We start from the raw sequence: 17724 nt of genomic DNA on the forward strand, positions 1-17724 counted from the left end.
CTGTTTTTAATCAACAGTTTTATATTTACTAACATTTTTTAAAAAAAAGTACCAAATTTCGAAAAAGTACTTTTGCCAAATTTCTAAAAAAAATCTAAAATTTTACCTGAAATTTAATAATTTTATGTAGAAAATTCTTTCTATAGATGAAAATTATAAAAAATTTGTGTAAAAATTCTTTATTTGTAGCACTTTTAAGGAATTTCTAAAAAGTACCAGAAAAAGTACTTTTATAAAATTTAGTACTTTTGTGTGAAATTGTTTAAATTTTATTTAAATTAGTTTTTTATTGAAAAATTGTGTCCTTACAAACATTTTTTTAAAAAAGTACTTAAGTACCAAAAAAGTACTTTTTAATAATTACTCAAAATTTTTGAAAAAGTGGAAAATTTATAATTTAAGTTAATTTAATATAAATTTATATAAACAATTCTTTATTTGGAGAATTTTTAAGGAATTTCTAAAAAGTACCACAAAAAGTACTTTTATAAAATTTAGTACTTTTGTGTGAAATTGTATAAATTTTATTTAAATTAGTTTTTTATTGAAAGATTGTGTCCTTATAAACATTTTTTTAAAAAGGTACTAAAGTACCAAAAAAGTACTTTTTATTAGTTACTCAAAAATGGATAAATCTTAAATTTTTGTTAAAATTTAAAATATTTAAGAAGAAAATTCTGGTTTTAGAGCGATTGGAGGAAAAATTTAAAAAGTACTTTTTTTCAATTTGGTACCATTTGCCTGCTAGTTTTAACATTTGTTTTAATGAAAATGTTTCAATTACCCCAAGTGCTTTAAATTCTTATGTTTATAGGTGGTTAAACGGAAACTCTTTAAATTTGTTTTTTGTTTTGTATTTATTTTTTATTATTATTTTTTCTTTCAATTTGTTGTTTAGGTTTATTTTGAGGGAGGAGGAGGTTTTTGTAGTTAAATACTGTTTAATTCTTGGTTATTTTTTTCATTTTCAAAAGTTTAAATATTTTAATTGTATGACTAAACTGTTGTTTAATTTAAATGTTTTGGTTTTTATCATAAATTTGACTAGATTTCATTTTATTTTATTTTTTGTTTTGTTAAATTTCTTTTTGTATAATCGGTGTATATTTGTTTGGTTTTTAAACATATTTTCTTTTCTATTTAATTATTTATTTTTTTCTTCACTAAATATATGATTTTTTGTTACTTATGTTTGTATTTATTCATTAAATTTAAACTTATGTATAAATAATTCTTAAATGTTTTTCATTTAAATTAATTTTTTACTTACATTTAGTTTTTTTTACTTAATTCTAATATAAATTAATTAACAAATTAATTTATGTGTTCTTTTTTTTCTCTTTAATTAATTACTTAAATTTTTAATATTTCGATTGCATTTTTTTCAAGCCAGTTTTATTGGTTTTTCTTTGAAAAGAGTTCTTTTTTTTTAAAAAAAATGTTTTCTTTGTTTTGGCTTTAAGGGGGTTTTTAGATTTTAGAAAAATATTTTATGAGTCCCAGTTTAGGTTTTATTCTTTTCAGTTAGTTAGTTAAAATTATTATTATTGTTATTTCAGGGTTTGTTATTTGGATCCTCTGAGATTGAATTCTAGGCAAAGAATTCCGATTTTCCTTGTAGTTTATAGGCCTCTTCTTCCACTTTGTACATGTCTAAAAGCTATGAAAAAGAATAGAAATTTATTATTTATTTATTAATCTAGTAGTTTCAGAAGAGAATAAGTTGGAATACGGAAGTCTTAACTAATTTTCCTTCGGGAAAGACTAGCAGTTCCTAATTTAATACCATTTTATTAAAGTCATACAATCCTTATTTCATTCTTATGTCAAATCAAATTTGATAAACATGAGAATAAGTTGGAATATGGAAGTCTTAACTGTCTTTCCTTTTTCTTTTTTAACTACTTCAATCATCTTTAGAACCTTCTGATCTTGGAATAGAAGAATTCAGATAATTTTAACAAAGTTTTGTAATCAATAAACTACTCCACAACCAATAATTCAGTTTAAACTCATTTTCTACAGATATTCACCACCAAATATGTTTAAATTGGTTATGAGTTGGAATATGGAAGTCTCAACACTCTTTCCTTCTTGTCTTTTAAACAAATTAACAATGATTTTAAGTCACTGAGTTATAATTTCCTCATTCAAGAACATTTTGTTAATGTTATTGAGTCCTTATTCCACACTACAGCTACAGTTTCTTCTTTTCCAATTAGTCTTTAGCTAATTTTGATTAATTTGAGAATAAGTTGGAATATGGAAGTCTCAAATGTCTTTCCTTCGTGTTTTTTAAATACATCAATCATCATTGGAATGTTCTTGTCTAGGAATAGCTGAATTATGATATTTTTAGAAAAGTTCTAGAATCAATAAACTATTCCAAAGCCTATCTTTCTGTTCAAACTCATATTCTACAGATATTCCCCACCAAATATGTTTAAATTAGGTATAAGTTGGAATATGGAAGTCTCAGCACTCTTTCCTTCTTGTCTTCTAACCAAATTAACAATGATTTTAAGTCACTGTGCTATAATTTCGTAACATAAGACCATTTTGTAAAAGTTATAAAGTCCTTATTCCACACGAAAGCTACAGTTTCTTCTTTTTCATTTAGTCTTTAGCTAATTTTAAAATTGGTTGGGATATTGGAGTCTTAACTGTATTTCCTTCGTGTTTTTTAACTACACCAATCATCATTAGAATGTTTTGGTCTAGGAATAGCTGGATTAAGATAGCTCTAGAATCAATAAACTACTCCACAGCCAATAATTCAGTTTAAACTCATATTCTACAGACATTCCCCACCAAATATGTTTAAATTGGGTATAAGTTGGAATATGGAAGTCTCAGCACTCTTTCCTTCTTGTCTTCTAACCAAATTAACAATGCTTTTAAAGCACCGTGCTATAATTTCCTCACATAAGACCATTTTGTTAAAGTTATAGGGTCTTTATTCCAGACTAAAGCTAACATTTCTTCTTTTCCAATTAGTCTTTTAGCAAATTTTGATTAATTTGAGAAGAAGTTGGAATATGGAAGTCTCAAATGTCTTTCCTTCGTGTTTTTTAACTACATCAATCATCATTAGAATGTTTTGGTGTAGGAATAGCAGATTTCTGATATTTTTAGAAATGTTCTATAATCAATAAACTATTTCAAAGCCAGTCATTCAGTTTAAGCTCATATTCTACAGATAGTTCCCACCAAATATGTTTAAATTGTGTATGAGTTGGAATATGGAAGTTTCAGCACTCTTTCCTTTTTGTCTTCTAACCAAATTAACAATGATTTAAAGACACCTTGCTATAATTTCCTCACATAAGACCATTTTGTTAAAGTTATAGAGTCCTTATTCCACACTTAAGCTACAGTTTCTTCTTTTCCAATTAGTCTTTAGCTAATTTTGATTAATTTGAGAATAAGTTGGAATATGGAAGTCTCAAATGTCTTTCCTTCGTGTTTTTTAACTACATTAATCATCATTAGAATGTTTTGGTCTAGAAATAGCTGAATTAAGATATTTTTAGAAAAGTTCTAGAATCAATAAACTATTCCAAATCCAATCATTCAGTTTAAATTCATATTCTACAGATATTGCCCACCAAATATGTTTAAATTGGGTATGAGTTGGAATATGGAATTCTCAACACTCTTTCCTTCTTGTCTTCTAATCAAATTAACAATGATTTTAAGGCAATGAGTTATAATTTCCTCATACAAGAACATTTTGTTAAAGTTATTGAGTCCTTATTCCACACTAAAGCTACAGTTTCTTCTTTTTCAATTAGTCTTTAGCAAATTTTGATTAATTTGAGAAGAAGTTGGAATATGGAAGTCTCAAATGTCTTTCCTTCGTGTTTTTTAACTACATCAATCATCATTAGAATGTTTTGGTTTAGGAATAGCAGAATTGTGATATTTTTAGAAATGTTTTTGAATCAATAAACTATTCCAAAGCCTATCATTCAGTTTGATCTCATATCTGCAGATATTCCCAACTAAATATATTTAAATTGGTTATGAATTGGAATATGGAAGTCTCAACACTCTTTCCTTCTTGTCTTCTAACCAAATTAACATTGATTTTAAGGCACTGGGTTATAATTTCCTCATACAAGAACATTTTGTTAAAGTTATTGAGTCCTTATTCCACACTAAAGCTACAGTTTCTTCTTTTCCAATTAGTCTTTAGCTAATTTTGATTAATTTGAGAATAAGTTGGAATATGGAAGTCTCAAATGTCTTTCCTTCGTGTTTTTTAACTACATCAATCATCATTAGAATGTTTTGGTGTAGGAATAGCAGATTTCTGATATTTTTAGAAATGTTCTATAATCAATAAACTATTTCAAAGCCAGTCATTCAGTTTAAGCTCATATTCTACAGATAGTTCCCACGAAATATGTTTAAATTGGGTATGAGTTGGAATATGGAAGTCTCAAGACTCTCTCCTTCTTGTCTTTTAACCAAATTAACAATGATTTTAAGGCACCGTGCTATAATTTCCTCACACAAGACCATTTTGTTAAAGTTATAGGGTCTTTATTCCTCACTAAAGCTACAGTTTCTTCTTTTCCAATTAGTCTTTAGCTAATTTTGATTAATTTGAGAATAAGTTGGAATACGGAAGTCCCAAATGTCTTTCCTTCGTGTTTTTTAACTACATCGATCATCATTAGAGTGTTCTGCTCTAGAAATAGCTGAATTATGATATTTTTATAAAAGTTCTAGAATCAATAAACTATTCCAAAGCCTATCATTCTGTTCAAACTCATATTCTACAGATATTCCCCACCAAATATGTTTAAATTGGGTATGAGTTGGAATATGGAAGTCTCAACACTCTTTCCTTCTTGTCTTCTAATCAAATTAACAATGATTTTAAGCCACTGTGCTGTAATTTCCTCACATAAGACCATTTTGTTAAAGTTATAGAGTCCTTATTCCACACTATAGCTACAGTTTCTTATTTTTAATTAGTCTTTAGCAAATTTTGATTAATTTGAGAATAAGTTGGAATATGGAAGTTTTAACTGACTTTACTTGGAGTTTTGTAAATACGTCAATCATCATTAGAATGTTCTGCTATAGGAATAGGTGAATTAAGATATTATTAGGGAAGTTCTAGAATCAATAAACTATTTCAAAGCCAGTCCTTCAGTTTAAGCTCGTATTCTACAGAAATTCTCCACTAAATATGCTTAAAATCGGTATGGGTTGGAATATGAAAGTCTCAACACTCTTTCCTTCTTGTCTTCTAACCAAATTAACAATGATTTTAAAGCACCGTGCTATAATTTCCTCACTTAAGAGCATGTAGATGAAGTTATAGAGTCCTTATTCCAGAATAAAACTAAAATTTCTTCTTTTCCAATTAGTCTTTAGCAAATTTTGATTAATTTGAGAATAAGTTGGAATATGGAAATCCCAAATGTCTTTCCTTCGTGTTTTTTAACTACATCAATCATCATTAGAATGTTCTGGTCCAGGAATAGCTAAATTAAAATATTTCTAGAAAAGTTCTAATATGAATAAACTACTCCAAAGCCAACCATTTAGTTTAGAATTCACTTCCTTAGATATTCCCCAATAACATAGGGTTGGCTTGAGAATCAGTTGGAATATGGAAGCCTTTACTATCTCTCTATCATATTTTTCAAGCTTGAAAATATTTAATGGAATATGCTAAACTAGAAATAGGACATTTTACAACATTTTAGAAAAGTTCTACATTCAATAAACTATTTCAAAGTCATTCACCTTGTTCTGTCTCATCTACTAAAAATATTATCCAACAAATGTATTTAACTTGACATTAAGTTGGAATATGGAGGCCTTAACTTTCTTTCCTTCCTGTTAAGGAGTGAGATCGAAAAATTCTTAACATACATATATGTTTATAAAAAAGAAACCACTAAACTTACAGCTTTAATTTTTTTTTTATTTGATTGAAATTATTATTACAATTTACAAAAAAAATTATTTTTATAGTTTTAATCACTAGTGATGAAATTTTGAACCTTTTTCGGAAACCCTTCCATTAACGTTTTTATAGTGCTTTCTGTCACTTTGCTCGAACATGTAGTCCATCTCCGTTTAAAATCTACCACACTTTTGGACACCTTTTTTGTACTCTTCAATTCTCTTTTAACAAGAGCCCAATATCTCTCCACTGGCCTTAGCTCCGGGCAGTTTGGAGGATTTGCCTCTCTTGGTACAAATACCACATTATTGTTCTTGTACCACTCAAGGGCTTGTTTGCCATAGTGACAGGATGCCAAGTCAGGCCAAAAATAAGTGGACACATTATGAAGTCTTATGAATGGAAGCAGCCTTTTTTGTAAACATTCCTTGATGTAAATTTCGGTATTTATAGAGCCCGTTGTAACAAATGAGTGGCTTCTTTTGCCGCAACTGCATATTGCTTGCCATACCAAGAACTTTCTGGGAAATTTTGTCTGCTTTTGGGTCCTAAACTTTTCTTCAACATTCCCTCGAGCATCAGCAACATAAAATTTTTGACCTGGAAGTTGCGAAAAATCTGCCAGAACATACGTTTCGTCATCCATTATGCAGCAAGAATATTTTTTTATAAAACTTGACTTCAATTTCCGTGCTCTGTTTTTGGCCTCTAAATTTTTAGTAGCGTTCCTGTCAGGAACTTTTTGAGCCTTGTATGTTTTTAAACCTGCATTAGCTTTAACTTTTCGTACCAAATAGTCCGAGCACTGAGCTAACCGGGCTGCTTTCCTACCGGATGTGTTGGGAGCTCTTTTGAAAATGCGTTCTATTTTTTTGGCTTTAGAAACATCATGTGGACCATTCCTTCTACCTGAACCAGGTTTTCTATCAACTGACAAGTTCTCCCGGTACTGTTTAATAACATTGGAAACAGTTTGACGGCAGACCTTTGTATGCTTGGCCAACTTTTTGTAAGACCAAGTTGGGTTTTGTTGAAAATATTTAATAATTTCAGTACGCACTTTTTTCTGGTCACTCATTTTAATCAGATTAACAAAAAAATTAATATAATTGACATTACACATAATAACTGACATGTTTTTCAAAGGTAACTTGATCAAAAAAAAATTCAAATAATACTTGGGTTAAAAAATGTAATGAAAAACGTGTGTTAAGAATTTTTCGATCTCACTCCTTATCTAATCAAATTAATAAATATTTGAATATACTCAGTTAGAATTTCCGAAAATAAGAACATTTTGTTGAAGTTATAGAATCTTTATTCCAACCTAAAGCCAACCATCTATTTCAGTTTCTTCTTTTTCAAATAGCCATTACTAAAATTGATCAATCTGACAATGAGTTGGAATATGAACGTCTTAAATCTCTTTCCTTTTTATTTTCTAATCAAATTAATAATAATTTAAAAGTACTCATCTGGAATTTCCTAACAGAATTCTTATTTCATCCTAGTCTTTACCAAATTCAGTTCAGTCTCATATACTAAAGCTATTTTCCATCAAATATGTTTGAATTGAATATGAGTTGGAATATGGAAGTCTAAACAATCTTTCCTTCTAGCATTCTAACTAAATTAACAATCATTTTCTAAATAGTGCAATTAGTGGTAATAGTAGGAGTAGTAATATTTCTAGGAGCTTTAGGTTTCGTACCTTTTGTACATCAGTACTAAATTCCTCCACTTGTTTGGTATGGGCCACTTTTAGTTTTTCCATAGCACGACCCTGTTTAACGCCAATTTGCTGCATAACAATATAAGAATAAAAGGTCAATATATTTGTTTATTTTAATTTGCAAATTCAATTAATACCTTTTTCTCTTCCATAAAACGTTTGATATTATTTTGTCTCTTCTCTCTTAGACGTCTATCTTTTTCATTTTTAGTTTTTAAGGTTTTATCATTTTGCACCTCTTTGGCGGTATCGGCAGAGGTTTTAGCCTGTTTGGCATTTAGATCTTTGACATCCCTATAAAGAAAACATAACATTTTATTATGATAATTTTAGTTCAGGTATAATTTAAAGCTTTTTATTTACTTGGCATGTCGTTCTTCCAATTGCTTGATTTGTTGAGCCTGCACCACCAACATTAGAGCCTTCATGGCTTCCTGAGAGTCTTGTACATGCTGGCGCAATAGATCCCATTCTTCCTTCTTATGCCGGGCAATCATTTCAGTCCATTGTTTGGTTTGCTCTGCAATGGCAGTTTTTATTGCAGAATCATTACGTATTTCATCTTTGCTGTAAAAGGAAAGATAGGGGAATTATAAAAAGAAATTAAAATCGTATTAATTAATCATGGAATATGGAAGATCTAATGTTATTTTCTAAATTCATAGTCAATCTTAAGTTAAATAGATTTTTTCAAGCATTTGAGGTGATCTTGAGTTTGAGTTGGAATATGGAAATCTTAACTATAGTTCCTTCTAGTTTAAAGAGCGTTTTAATAATATTTTGGATGTTCTCAACTAGAAGTTCGTCATTTAGGATAATTTTATTAAAGTTATTGCCTCCCTATTCCTCATTCAAGCCTATCATCCAGTTCAGTTTCTTCCTTTTAAAATCTACTTCAACAAATTTATTCATTTAGAGAATGACTTGGAATATGAAAGTCTTAATTCTCTTTTCTTCCAGCTTTTCAATATTAACAATATTGATTTAAACATACTCATCTAGAAATATCCAGATTTAGACCAATTAAGTTATGTTTTGGAATCAATAATCAACATCCATCTCATTTACTTCAGATATTCTCAACCAATCGTGGTTGACTTGAGAATAAGTTGGAATATGGAAGTCTTAACTCTCATTCCTTCTTGTTTTTAAAACATTTAAATAATCTTTTGGAAGTGCTCAACTAGATGTTCTTCACTTAGGATAATTTTATTGAAGTAATTGAGTCTTTATTCCAAAGTCAATCACCTAGTTCATTTTTTTATTTTTCAAATATTCTTTAACAAACGTTTTAAATTTGCAAATGTGTTGGAATATGAAGGTCTTATCTTTCTTTCCTTCTAGTTTTTCCAGCTTAACAATACTGATTTCATGATATATACAAATTTAGATATGTGCTAGAATCAATCATCTGCTTCCATCTAATTTATTTCAGATATTCTCAACCGAATGTAGGTTTGAAACTAAGTTGGAATATGACAGTCTTAACTATCCTTCCTTGTTGTTTTTCAAAAATATTAATAATCTTTTGGATGTAGTCAAGTAGAAATTCCTCACATAAGTACATTTTCTTAGGGTTATTAACTCCTTATTCCTCTCTAAACCTAATATTCTTTAACAAATGTATTGAATTAGAGATTGAGTTGGAATATGAAAGTCTTAATTGGATTTCCTTCTTGATGTTCAAGCATAATAATATTGATTGCATTACACCCAACCAATAATACCCAAATTTACACCAATTTAGACTAAGTTGGAATATGACAGTCTTAACTATCCTTCCTTGTAGTTTTTCAACAATATTAATAATCTTTTGGTTGTAGTCAAGTAGAAATTCCTCACATAAGTACATTTTCTTAGGGTTCTTAACTCCTTATTCCTCTCTAAAGCCTATGACTCACCTTAGTTTTTTCTTATACAAATATTCTTTAACAAATGTAATCAATTGGAGATTGAGTTGGAATATGAAGGTCTTAATTGGCTTTCATGCTTGATATGCAAGCTTTAGAAATACCCAAATTTAAACCACTTTAGAAAACATCTACAATCATTAAACTACTCCCAGTACAATCATGTAGTTCATACTAAGTAACTCTTAATTTTCATCATTTCGTCTCCTTTAATACTCACCTCTTTCCCTTGATGAGTTTATCTATAGCTGCATTCTGCGTCTTCTGCACACCCATGCGCTCCTTGGTGTGCTTCTTCTTCAGCGTATCCAATTCCTTGTTCTGTTTCTTGGCCTGCTTTTGGAAACCCTTCTCACTGCGCAACGACTCCAATGTCACCGGCTCAAACACCAAAGGAGCTTCCTTCTTCTCCTCCTCCTTCGATTTGCCAGCATCTTTGGCGGCGCCACTGCTTTGTTCCTCAATACCCAAGGCCTTCATTTGTTCATTTTGTTTGGCGGCAGCGCCGGCAAAACCGCGAGGATCTGATAACATGGCCATGAAGTCCTCAAAGCCATCGGGCACATAGATTTTCAATTCGATGTTGACAAACAACATGGGCAGAGACATGGGAAAGTTGGCTTCAGTACGTAGGGAGACATGCCGATAGCCCGCCTGCAGACCATCTAAAGGTAGTATACGTTGACCAATTACTTTGCCACTCTCTTCATACACGCCAAAGCGCAACACAGCCAAATCGGGCAAGACAACTTTACGGAATACAAAAGGATCTTCATTATACACAGGATTCAAGCCATTGTTGGGCACTAAGCGGGTCCTAAACTCTTTCTTAACCGTATCGGAGGGCAAACCATACATATCCACCTCCACATAGGTGCCCACTTTTTTATCCGATAAAAACTGACCAGCTATAATTTTAACCGAACACTGGGCAGCAATCACACCGTCCACGGGGGCATCTGCAAAGGGATCAAAGTCTTTGTCGGAACGTCTCATGAAATCGGGTTTCAGCAAATAACCGCAACCGCCATTATACTCAAATTTGCCCTGATTCAATTGCATGGGCAAATCGGAGGTTTGGAAATTCAAAGACACCATCTGGCAGCCAGCATTCCAGAATACTTGAGGCATGTAGTTGGAAGAATCGGCACGTGTGCCCTTAGGATAAATACGCGACATTTGACGTTTATTGTAATTGACAAAATCGATGGAACTTTGTTTTAGATAATTCATGCCCGCCGACTCCGCAAACGAGGACATATTGTGGGCAATGTTCTTTTCGATGGCCTTGTCAAAGCCCTGGAATTTAATGGGTTGGGCATAATTGACCATTGAAGACAGCCACGGATGGACATTGGTGGTGGAGCCGCTATAGGCCACAGCTGCCTCACCGCCCTCGGCTGGGGCACCTTCGGCACCCGGCTCACCAGGAGCTCCTTCGGCAGCAGGTGGTGGTGGAGCCTCTGGTGGAGCTTCTGGTGGCTTTGCAGCACTGGCATCTTCTTCGGGATCATCGTCCGTCTTTAGTTCACCCTTTAAGAATAAATCGAGTTCGACTTTTTCCACCTCCGGTTTCATGCGTTTGTTTTTAATCATGATTTTCTTTAGCAATTTATTAGGCGGTGGGAGTGGTAAACCAGGTTCAAGCTGGAAACGGTTACAGAGCACAACAGACATATTAATAGGTATAACAGTTTGCAGGTGTTTGGTAATGTTCACTTACCGGATGTTCTGGTAAAGGTTCCTTTAGCAAATATTCACCAAAGAAGTCATCACAGTACTTGGCTAATTTATATTGCTGGGCACGATTGCAATGATTTTCAAATGATAAGATAACTGGATATTCCGAGGCCACAAAGGCACAATCGGCTATGGCTTGTATGCAATCCTAAAGTTGTTATAAAAAAGTGTTAAAAGATCTACAAGATTTATGATTCAGCCAGCATTTAAAAGTTACCTTAAATAATATTTCTGTACAGTAGGCATGACCGTGAGTAACAATTGGTTCTTCATCTTCACCCTTGCCATTCCAACAATCTAATTCAACACAGCTAAAAAGGAAAAAGCAATCAATTTAATTTATATTGAAGAGATTTGAAGTTTGAGGAAAACTTACCGACATCCCGCCAACATGGTTTGTCTATACATTTCCACCGATGATTTGCCACCAATTTGTCTACCCGATAAATAGGTATTGTGAGAACTATTTATATAATAATGCGAGAGCGGTTGATCCATTTCCATGTAGATTTCTAAACGATCCAAAAATACGGGAGCATTTTCATCAGACATTAAATAACGTTTAAAGCCATCCATGGAAAGTTGACCTAAAAAAGAAATTTATGTAATTAAGGAAATGAATCTTTCTGGAATTTCCTATATTCCTAACAAAACTAGATCTTCTTTTTCCTTAATTTTAAACTCACTTGCTTTCTTCTTCTCGTCACTCAATTCATAATCATTGATGATCTCCGTACATCTCTTTTCATCATACAAGGGATATAAAATTTCGTTCATGCGAGGATCACGTTGTTTCTCATTCATAAACTGCACCAGTTGTATCAAATCAATCACTTCCGATTTGCCTTTAGTTCTATATAATTAAAAACACATAATTTAGCATATAAATTTTTAATTATATCTAAACCAAACTTACATCGTTGTAAACAACTCCTCAATATCGTTTCTAGGGCACACTTTGTGATATAACGTATAGAATTTATCGAAAGTAAAATCCTCTTTGGTCATAGTGCCACCCTTGTCATCCGGCAAGCCCAGATCTTTGAAACATTGATACACCAGCTTTTCCGTTTTACCCGAGGCAAATGTTTTAGCCACCGTTTTGACAGGTACTTTGCCACCCTTGTCCACTTGGAAGCATAAACGCATCCAACTGGTTTTAAAGAAGAAACAAAAAGAAGAAGAAATTTGTTAAGCAGGTCAAAGGTTAAAGTTTAAGGAAGTTTAAAACATTGAAGAGAGAATTATTACTAAATAATAATTAAATAGAAAAAAACTAACCTTGTTTTAAGTTTTAAGTATTTCTCGGCTTTAATTATAAAAAAACTTACCAGTTTTGAATAAAAATATTAAAATAAAGTTGCCACCTATTTAGAATTTTGTTTAATTACTTATATTTTGAACTGTTTTTATGAAAAACATTGCTTATGACAAAATTTCTTAAATTTTTTGCGAAAATTGAATTATTTATTGTGTTAAGAAAAATAACGTTGCCACCTTTTTCTTTAAAATTTCTCTTTTTTAAACTTTTTTCCAAATTTTCTCTTTATTTTTTTTAATTTATATAAAATTCTAATAAATTTTTTAAAACCACTGAAATGTAAAATAAATGTTGCCACCTTTTTCTTTAAAATTTAAATTTTTTTAAATTTTTTCTTAAATTTTCTGTTTATGTTTTTTTAATTTGTTTAAAATTCTTCTAAATTATTTAAAACCACTGAAATGTAAAATCAATGTTGCCACCTTTTTCCAGAAAAATCCTAATTTATCATTATTTTTATTATTTCTTATCTAGAATTTATTTAACTTCATTTATTTATACAAAAATTTATAAAATTTCTAAAAATCTCCGAAAATGGTCAAACAATCTTGCCACTTTTTTAAAATTATTTTTATTTTTGGCCTTTTTGATGGGAATTAACTGTTTTTTTATTGCTGTAATAGCGTAACAGTTGAAAATTTAATAATTTCTTAAATTTTTCATGAAAATTTAATTATTTGTTGCGATTGTCAAAAACAACGTTGCCACCTTTTTGTTTAAAATGTGTAATTTTACAATATTTCTTAATTTTATATTAAATTGTCTACATTAATTTAAATTTCTACCAAATTTAAAAAAAAATTAATTATTTATTGTGATGGGAAAAATAGTGTTGCCACCTTTTTCTTTAAAATTTATTTTTTTTTAAATTTTTTCTTAAATTTTCTGTTTATTTTTTTTAATTTATTTAAAATTCTACTAAATTATTTAAAACAACTGAAATGTAAAATCAACGTTGCCACCTTTTTCCAGAAAAATCCTAATTTATCATTATTTTTATTATTTCTTGTCTAAAATTTATTTAACTTCGTTTATTTATACCGGAATTTTATAAAATGTATAAAAATCTCCTAAAATGGTCAAACAATGTTGCCACTTTTTTAAAATTATTTTTATTTTTGTAATTTTTTGATGCGAATTAACTGTTTTTTTTATTACAGCTTAACAGTTGAAAATTTAATAATTTTTGAAATTGTGCATGAAAATTTAATAATTTGTTGCGATTGTCAAAAATAACGTTGCCACCTTTTTGTTTAAAATGTGTAATTTTACAATATTTGTTAATTTTATATTAAATTGTCTACATTAATTTAAATTTCTACCAAATTTAAAAAAAATTTAATTATTTATTGTGATGGAAAAAATAGTGTTGCCACCTTTTTCTTTAAAATTTTTTTTTTTTTAAATTTTTTCTTAAATTTACTGTTTTTTTTTTAATTTATTTAAAACTCTACGAAATTATTTAAAACAACTGAAATTTAAAATCAATGTTGCCACCTATTTCCAGAAAAATCTTAATTTATCATTATTTTAATTATTTCTTGTCTACAATTCATTTAATTTCGTTTATTTATACAGAAATTTTATGAAATTTATAAAAATCTTCTAAAATGGTCAAACAATGTTGCCACTTTTTTAAAATTATTTTTATTTTTAGCTTTTTTGATGGGAATTAACTGTTTTTTTATTGCTGTAATATCTTAACAGTTGAAAATTTAAAAATTTCTTAAATTTTTCATGAAAATTTTATTATTTGTTGCGATTCTCAAACACAACGTTGCCACCTTTTTGTTTAAAATGTGTAATTTTATAATATTTCGTAATTTTACATTAAATTGTCTACATTAATTTAAAGTTCTACCAAATGTAAAAAAAAAATTAATTATTTATTGTGATGGGAAAAATAGTGTTGCCACCTTTTTCTTTAAAATTTCTATTTTTTAAATTTTTTCTTAAATTTTCTGTTTATGTTCTTTAATTTCTTTAAAATTCTACTAAATTATTTAAAACCACTGAAATGTAAAATCAATATTGCCACCTTTTTCCACAAAAATCTTAATTTATCATTATTTTAATTATTTCTTGTCTAAAATTTATTTAACTTCGTTTATTTATACCGGAATTTTATGAAATTTATAAAAATCTCCTGAAATGGTCAAACAATGTTGCCACTTTTTTAAAATTATTTTTAGTTTTGGCTTTTTTTGATGCGAATTCACGGTTTTTTTTTATTATTGCAGCTTAACAGTTAAAAATTTAATAATTTCTTAAATTGTGCATGAAAATTTATTTATTTGTTGCGAATGTCAAACATAACGTTGCCACCTTTTATGTTTAAAATTTCTAATTTTACAATATTTCTTAATTTTATAGTAAATTTTCCTAAATTTATTTAAATTTTGACGAAATTATTTAAAAAATCTAAAATATTAAAACAAGGTTGCCACCTTTTCTAGAAAAATCGTAATTTATCAGTATTTTAAATATTTTTTAGCTATGATTTAATTAATTTAGCTAATTTATACAGTATTTTTGTAAAGTTTTCCTAAAATTTTAACAATTTATCATGTTTCCTATAGAAAAGGTTGCCACCTTTTTATAAAAAAATTTTAGTTTTATAACTTTTTCTTCAGTTTAAGTTAAATTCTCATAAATTTGTTTAAATGTATAATAAATTATTTTAAAAATCTGAAATACAAAAACAAGGTTGCCATTTTTTTCATAAAAAATCTTAATTTATCAGCATTTTAAATATTTTTTATGTACAATTGAAATATTTTCTTATATTTAAACAGAAATTATGGATAATTTTGCTAAAATTGTTGAAAAATGTGGCCACCTTTTTTAAAATAAATTTTTATTTAACTAAATTTGTTTCAGTTTTTAAGCAAAATCTTGCTAAAATTTAAAGCTTTAAAAAATATTTAACTATTGCCCTAAAAACTTTGCTTTTTATCATGTTTCCGATAATAAAGGTTGCCACCTTTTTTGTTTAAAATTGGAAATTTCGAAGTTTTTTCTTAATTTAATGTTCAATTTTCATAAATGTATATAAAATTTAAGTTAACTGTTAATAAAGTGTGAGTTTTAAAAATAATGTTGCCACTTTTTTTTAAAAAATCTTATTTATCTGCATTTGAATTATTTATTGTCAAAAATTTAATTTATTTTTTTATATTTAAACAGAAATTATGGATAATTTGTTTAAATCTTGTAAAATTGTTGAACAATGTGGCCACCTTTTTTAAAATTAATTTTTATTTAACTAAATTTGTGTCAGTTTTTAAGCAAAATTCTGCTAAAATTTAAAGATTTGGGAGTTTTTTAACTATTGCCCTAAAAAATTAGCTTTTTATCATGTTTCCGATATTAAAGGTTGCCACCTTTTTTGTTTCAAATTGGAAATTTCGAAGTTGTTTCTTAATTTAATGTTAAATTTCCTTAAATGTGTATAAAATTTAAGTTAACTGTTAATGAAGTGTGAGTTTTAAAAATAATGTTGCCACCTTTTTTAAAAAAAATCTAATTTATCAGCATTTTAATTATTTAGTGTCTAAAATTTAATTATTTTCTTATATTTAAACCGAAATTACGGATAATTTGTTTAAATCTTGTAAAATTGTTGAACAATGTGGCCACCTTTTTTAAAATTAATTTTTATTTAACTAAATTTGTGTCAGTTTTTTAGCAAAATTCTGCTAAAATGTAAAAATTTCATAATTTTTTATTTGTTGTCCTAGAAATTTTACTATTTATCATATTTCCGATAATAAAGGTTGCCACCTTTTTTGTTAAAAATTAGAAATTTTTATGTTTTTTCTTAATTTTATGTTAAATTTTCTTAAATGTATATACAATTTCAGTAAACTATTAATTTAGTGTGAATTTTAAAAATAATGTTGCCACCTTTTTTTAAAAAAATCTTAATTTATCAGCATTTTAATTATTTAGTGTCTAAAATTTAATTATTTTCTTATATTTAAACAGAAATTATAGATAATTTGTTTAATCTGCAAAAAATTTTGAGACAATGTGGCCACCTTTTTTAAAATTAATTTTTATTTAACTAAATTTGTGTCAGTTTCTAAGCAAAATTTCGCTAAAATGTAAACATTTCATAATTTTTTATTTGTTGTCCTAAAAATTTGACTATTTATCATATTTCCGATAATAAAGGTTGCCACCTTTTTTGTTAAAAATTAGAAATTTTTATGTTTTTTCTTAATTTTATGTTAAATTTTCTTAAATGTATATAAAATTTAAGTAAACTATTAATACAGTGTGAATTTTAAAAATAATGTTGCCACCTTTTTTTGAAAAAATCTTAATTTATCAGCTTTTTAATTATTTATTAACTAAAATTGAATTTATTTCGTTAAATTTTATAGAATTTCTGGCTAATTATAAAAATCTGCCGAATTTGAGAAGCAATGTTGCCACATTTTTAGAATTTATATAAATTTAATTAAATTTATGCGTTTTAAAGTAAAATGAACAGCTTAATAGTTTAAAATTTTACAAAATTTAAATTATATCCTTCAATTTTATTATTTTTTGTGACAACGTTGCCACTTAATTATTTTAAATTAAAAATTTTTTTGATTTTATATAAAATTTTTTAATTTTATGTTTAATTTTCTTAAATTTTTATAAAATTTTACGAAATTATTTTAAAAACGCTAAAATGCAAAAACAAAGTTGCCACCTTTTCATAAATTTATGCGGTTTGAAGGAAAATTAACAGCTTAATAGTTTCAAATTTTATAATTTCTTAAATTATATCAGAAAATTTATTATTTTTTGTGACAACGTTGCCACTTTATTATTTTAAATTCAAAATTTTTTGGATTTTATATTCAATTTTTTAATTTTATGTTTAATTTTCTTAAATTTTTACGAAATTATTTAAAAAACGCTGAATTGGAAAAACAAAGTTGCCACCTTTTCCTAAAATAAATTATAATTTATCAGTAATTGATGTTTTCCCCACAATTTAAACAGTTTCATTCGTTTCAACTTATTTTCCTCCTTTCCAATATTTGTTCCTAAAATTATGCTTTTAAAATCACTAAAATCTATACAAGTTTTACCC

At 28.0% G+C, this 17724-nt stretch overlaps 1 protein-coding gene across 1 annotated transcript in view; it reads right to left on the bottom strand.

The window, feature by feature from the left end:
- Positions 1-1282: 1282 nt before the first annotated feature.
- Positions 1283-17724, bottom strand: part of norpA (no receptor potential A) — a 166695-nt gene continuing 150253 nt past the window's right edge. Inside the window, exons 7-16 of the mRNA XM_065508295.1 lie at positions 12228-12464; positions 11998-12164; positions 11688-11898; positions 11529-11622; positions 11295-11459; positions 9792-11218; positions 8025-8228; positions 7799-7955; positions 7641-7730; positions 1283-1660 (exon numbers count right to left, since the gene is read on the bottom strand). Coding sequence (XP_065364367.1) covers positions 1592-1660; positions 7641-7730; positions 7799-7955; positions 8025-8228; positions 9792-11218; positions 11295-11459; positions 11529-11622; positions 11688-11898; positions 11998-12164; positions 12228-12464 — 2821 coding nt within the window. The 3' untranslated portion in view covers positions 1283-1591. The remainder of the gene's footprint in view (positions 1661-7640; positions 7731-7798; positions 7956-8024; positions 8229-9791; positions 11219-11294; positions 11460-11528; positions 11623-11687; positions 11899-11997; positions 12165-12227; positions 12465-17724) is intronic.

This window comes from Calliphora vicina, chromosome 4, assembly GCF_958450345.1.
Source record: "Calliphora vicina chromosome 4, idCalVici1.1, whole genome shotgun sequence".
NCBI lineage: Eukaryota > Metazoa > Arthropoda > Insecta > Diptera > Calliphoridae > Calliphora > Calliphora vicina.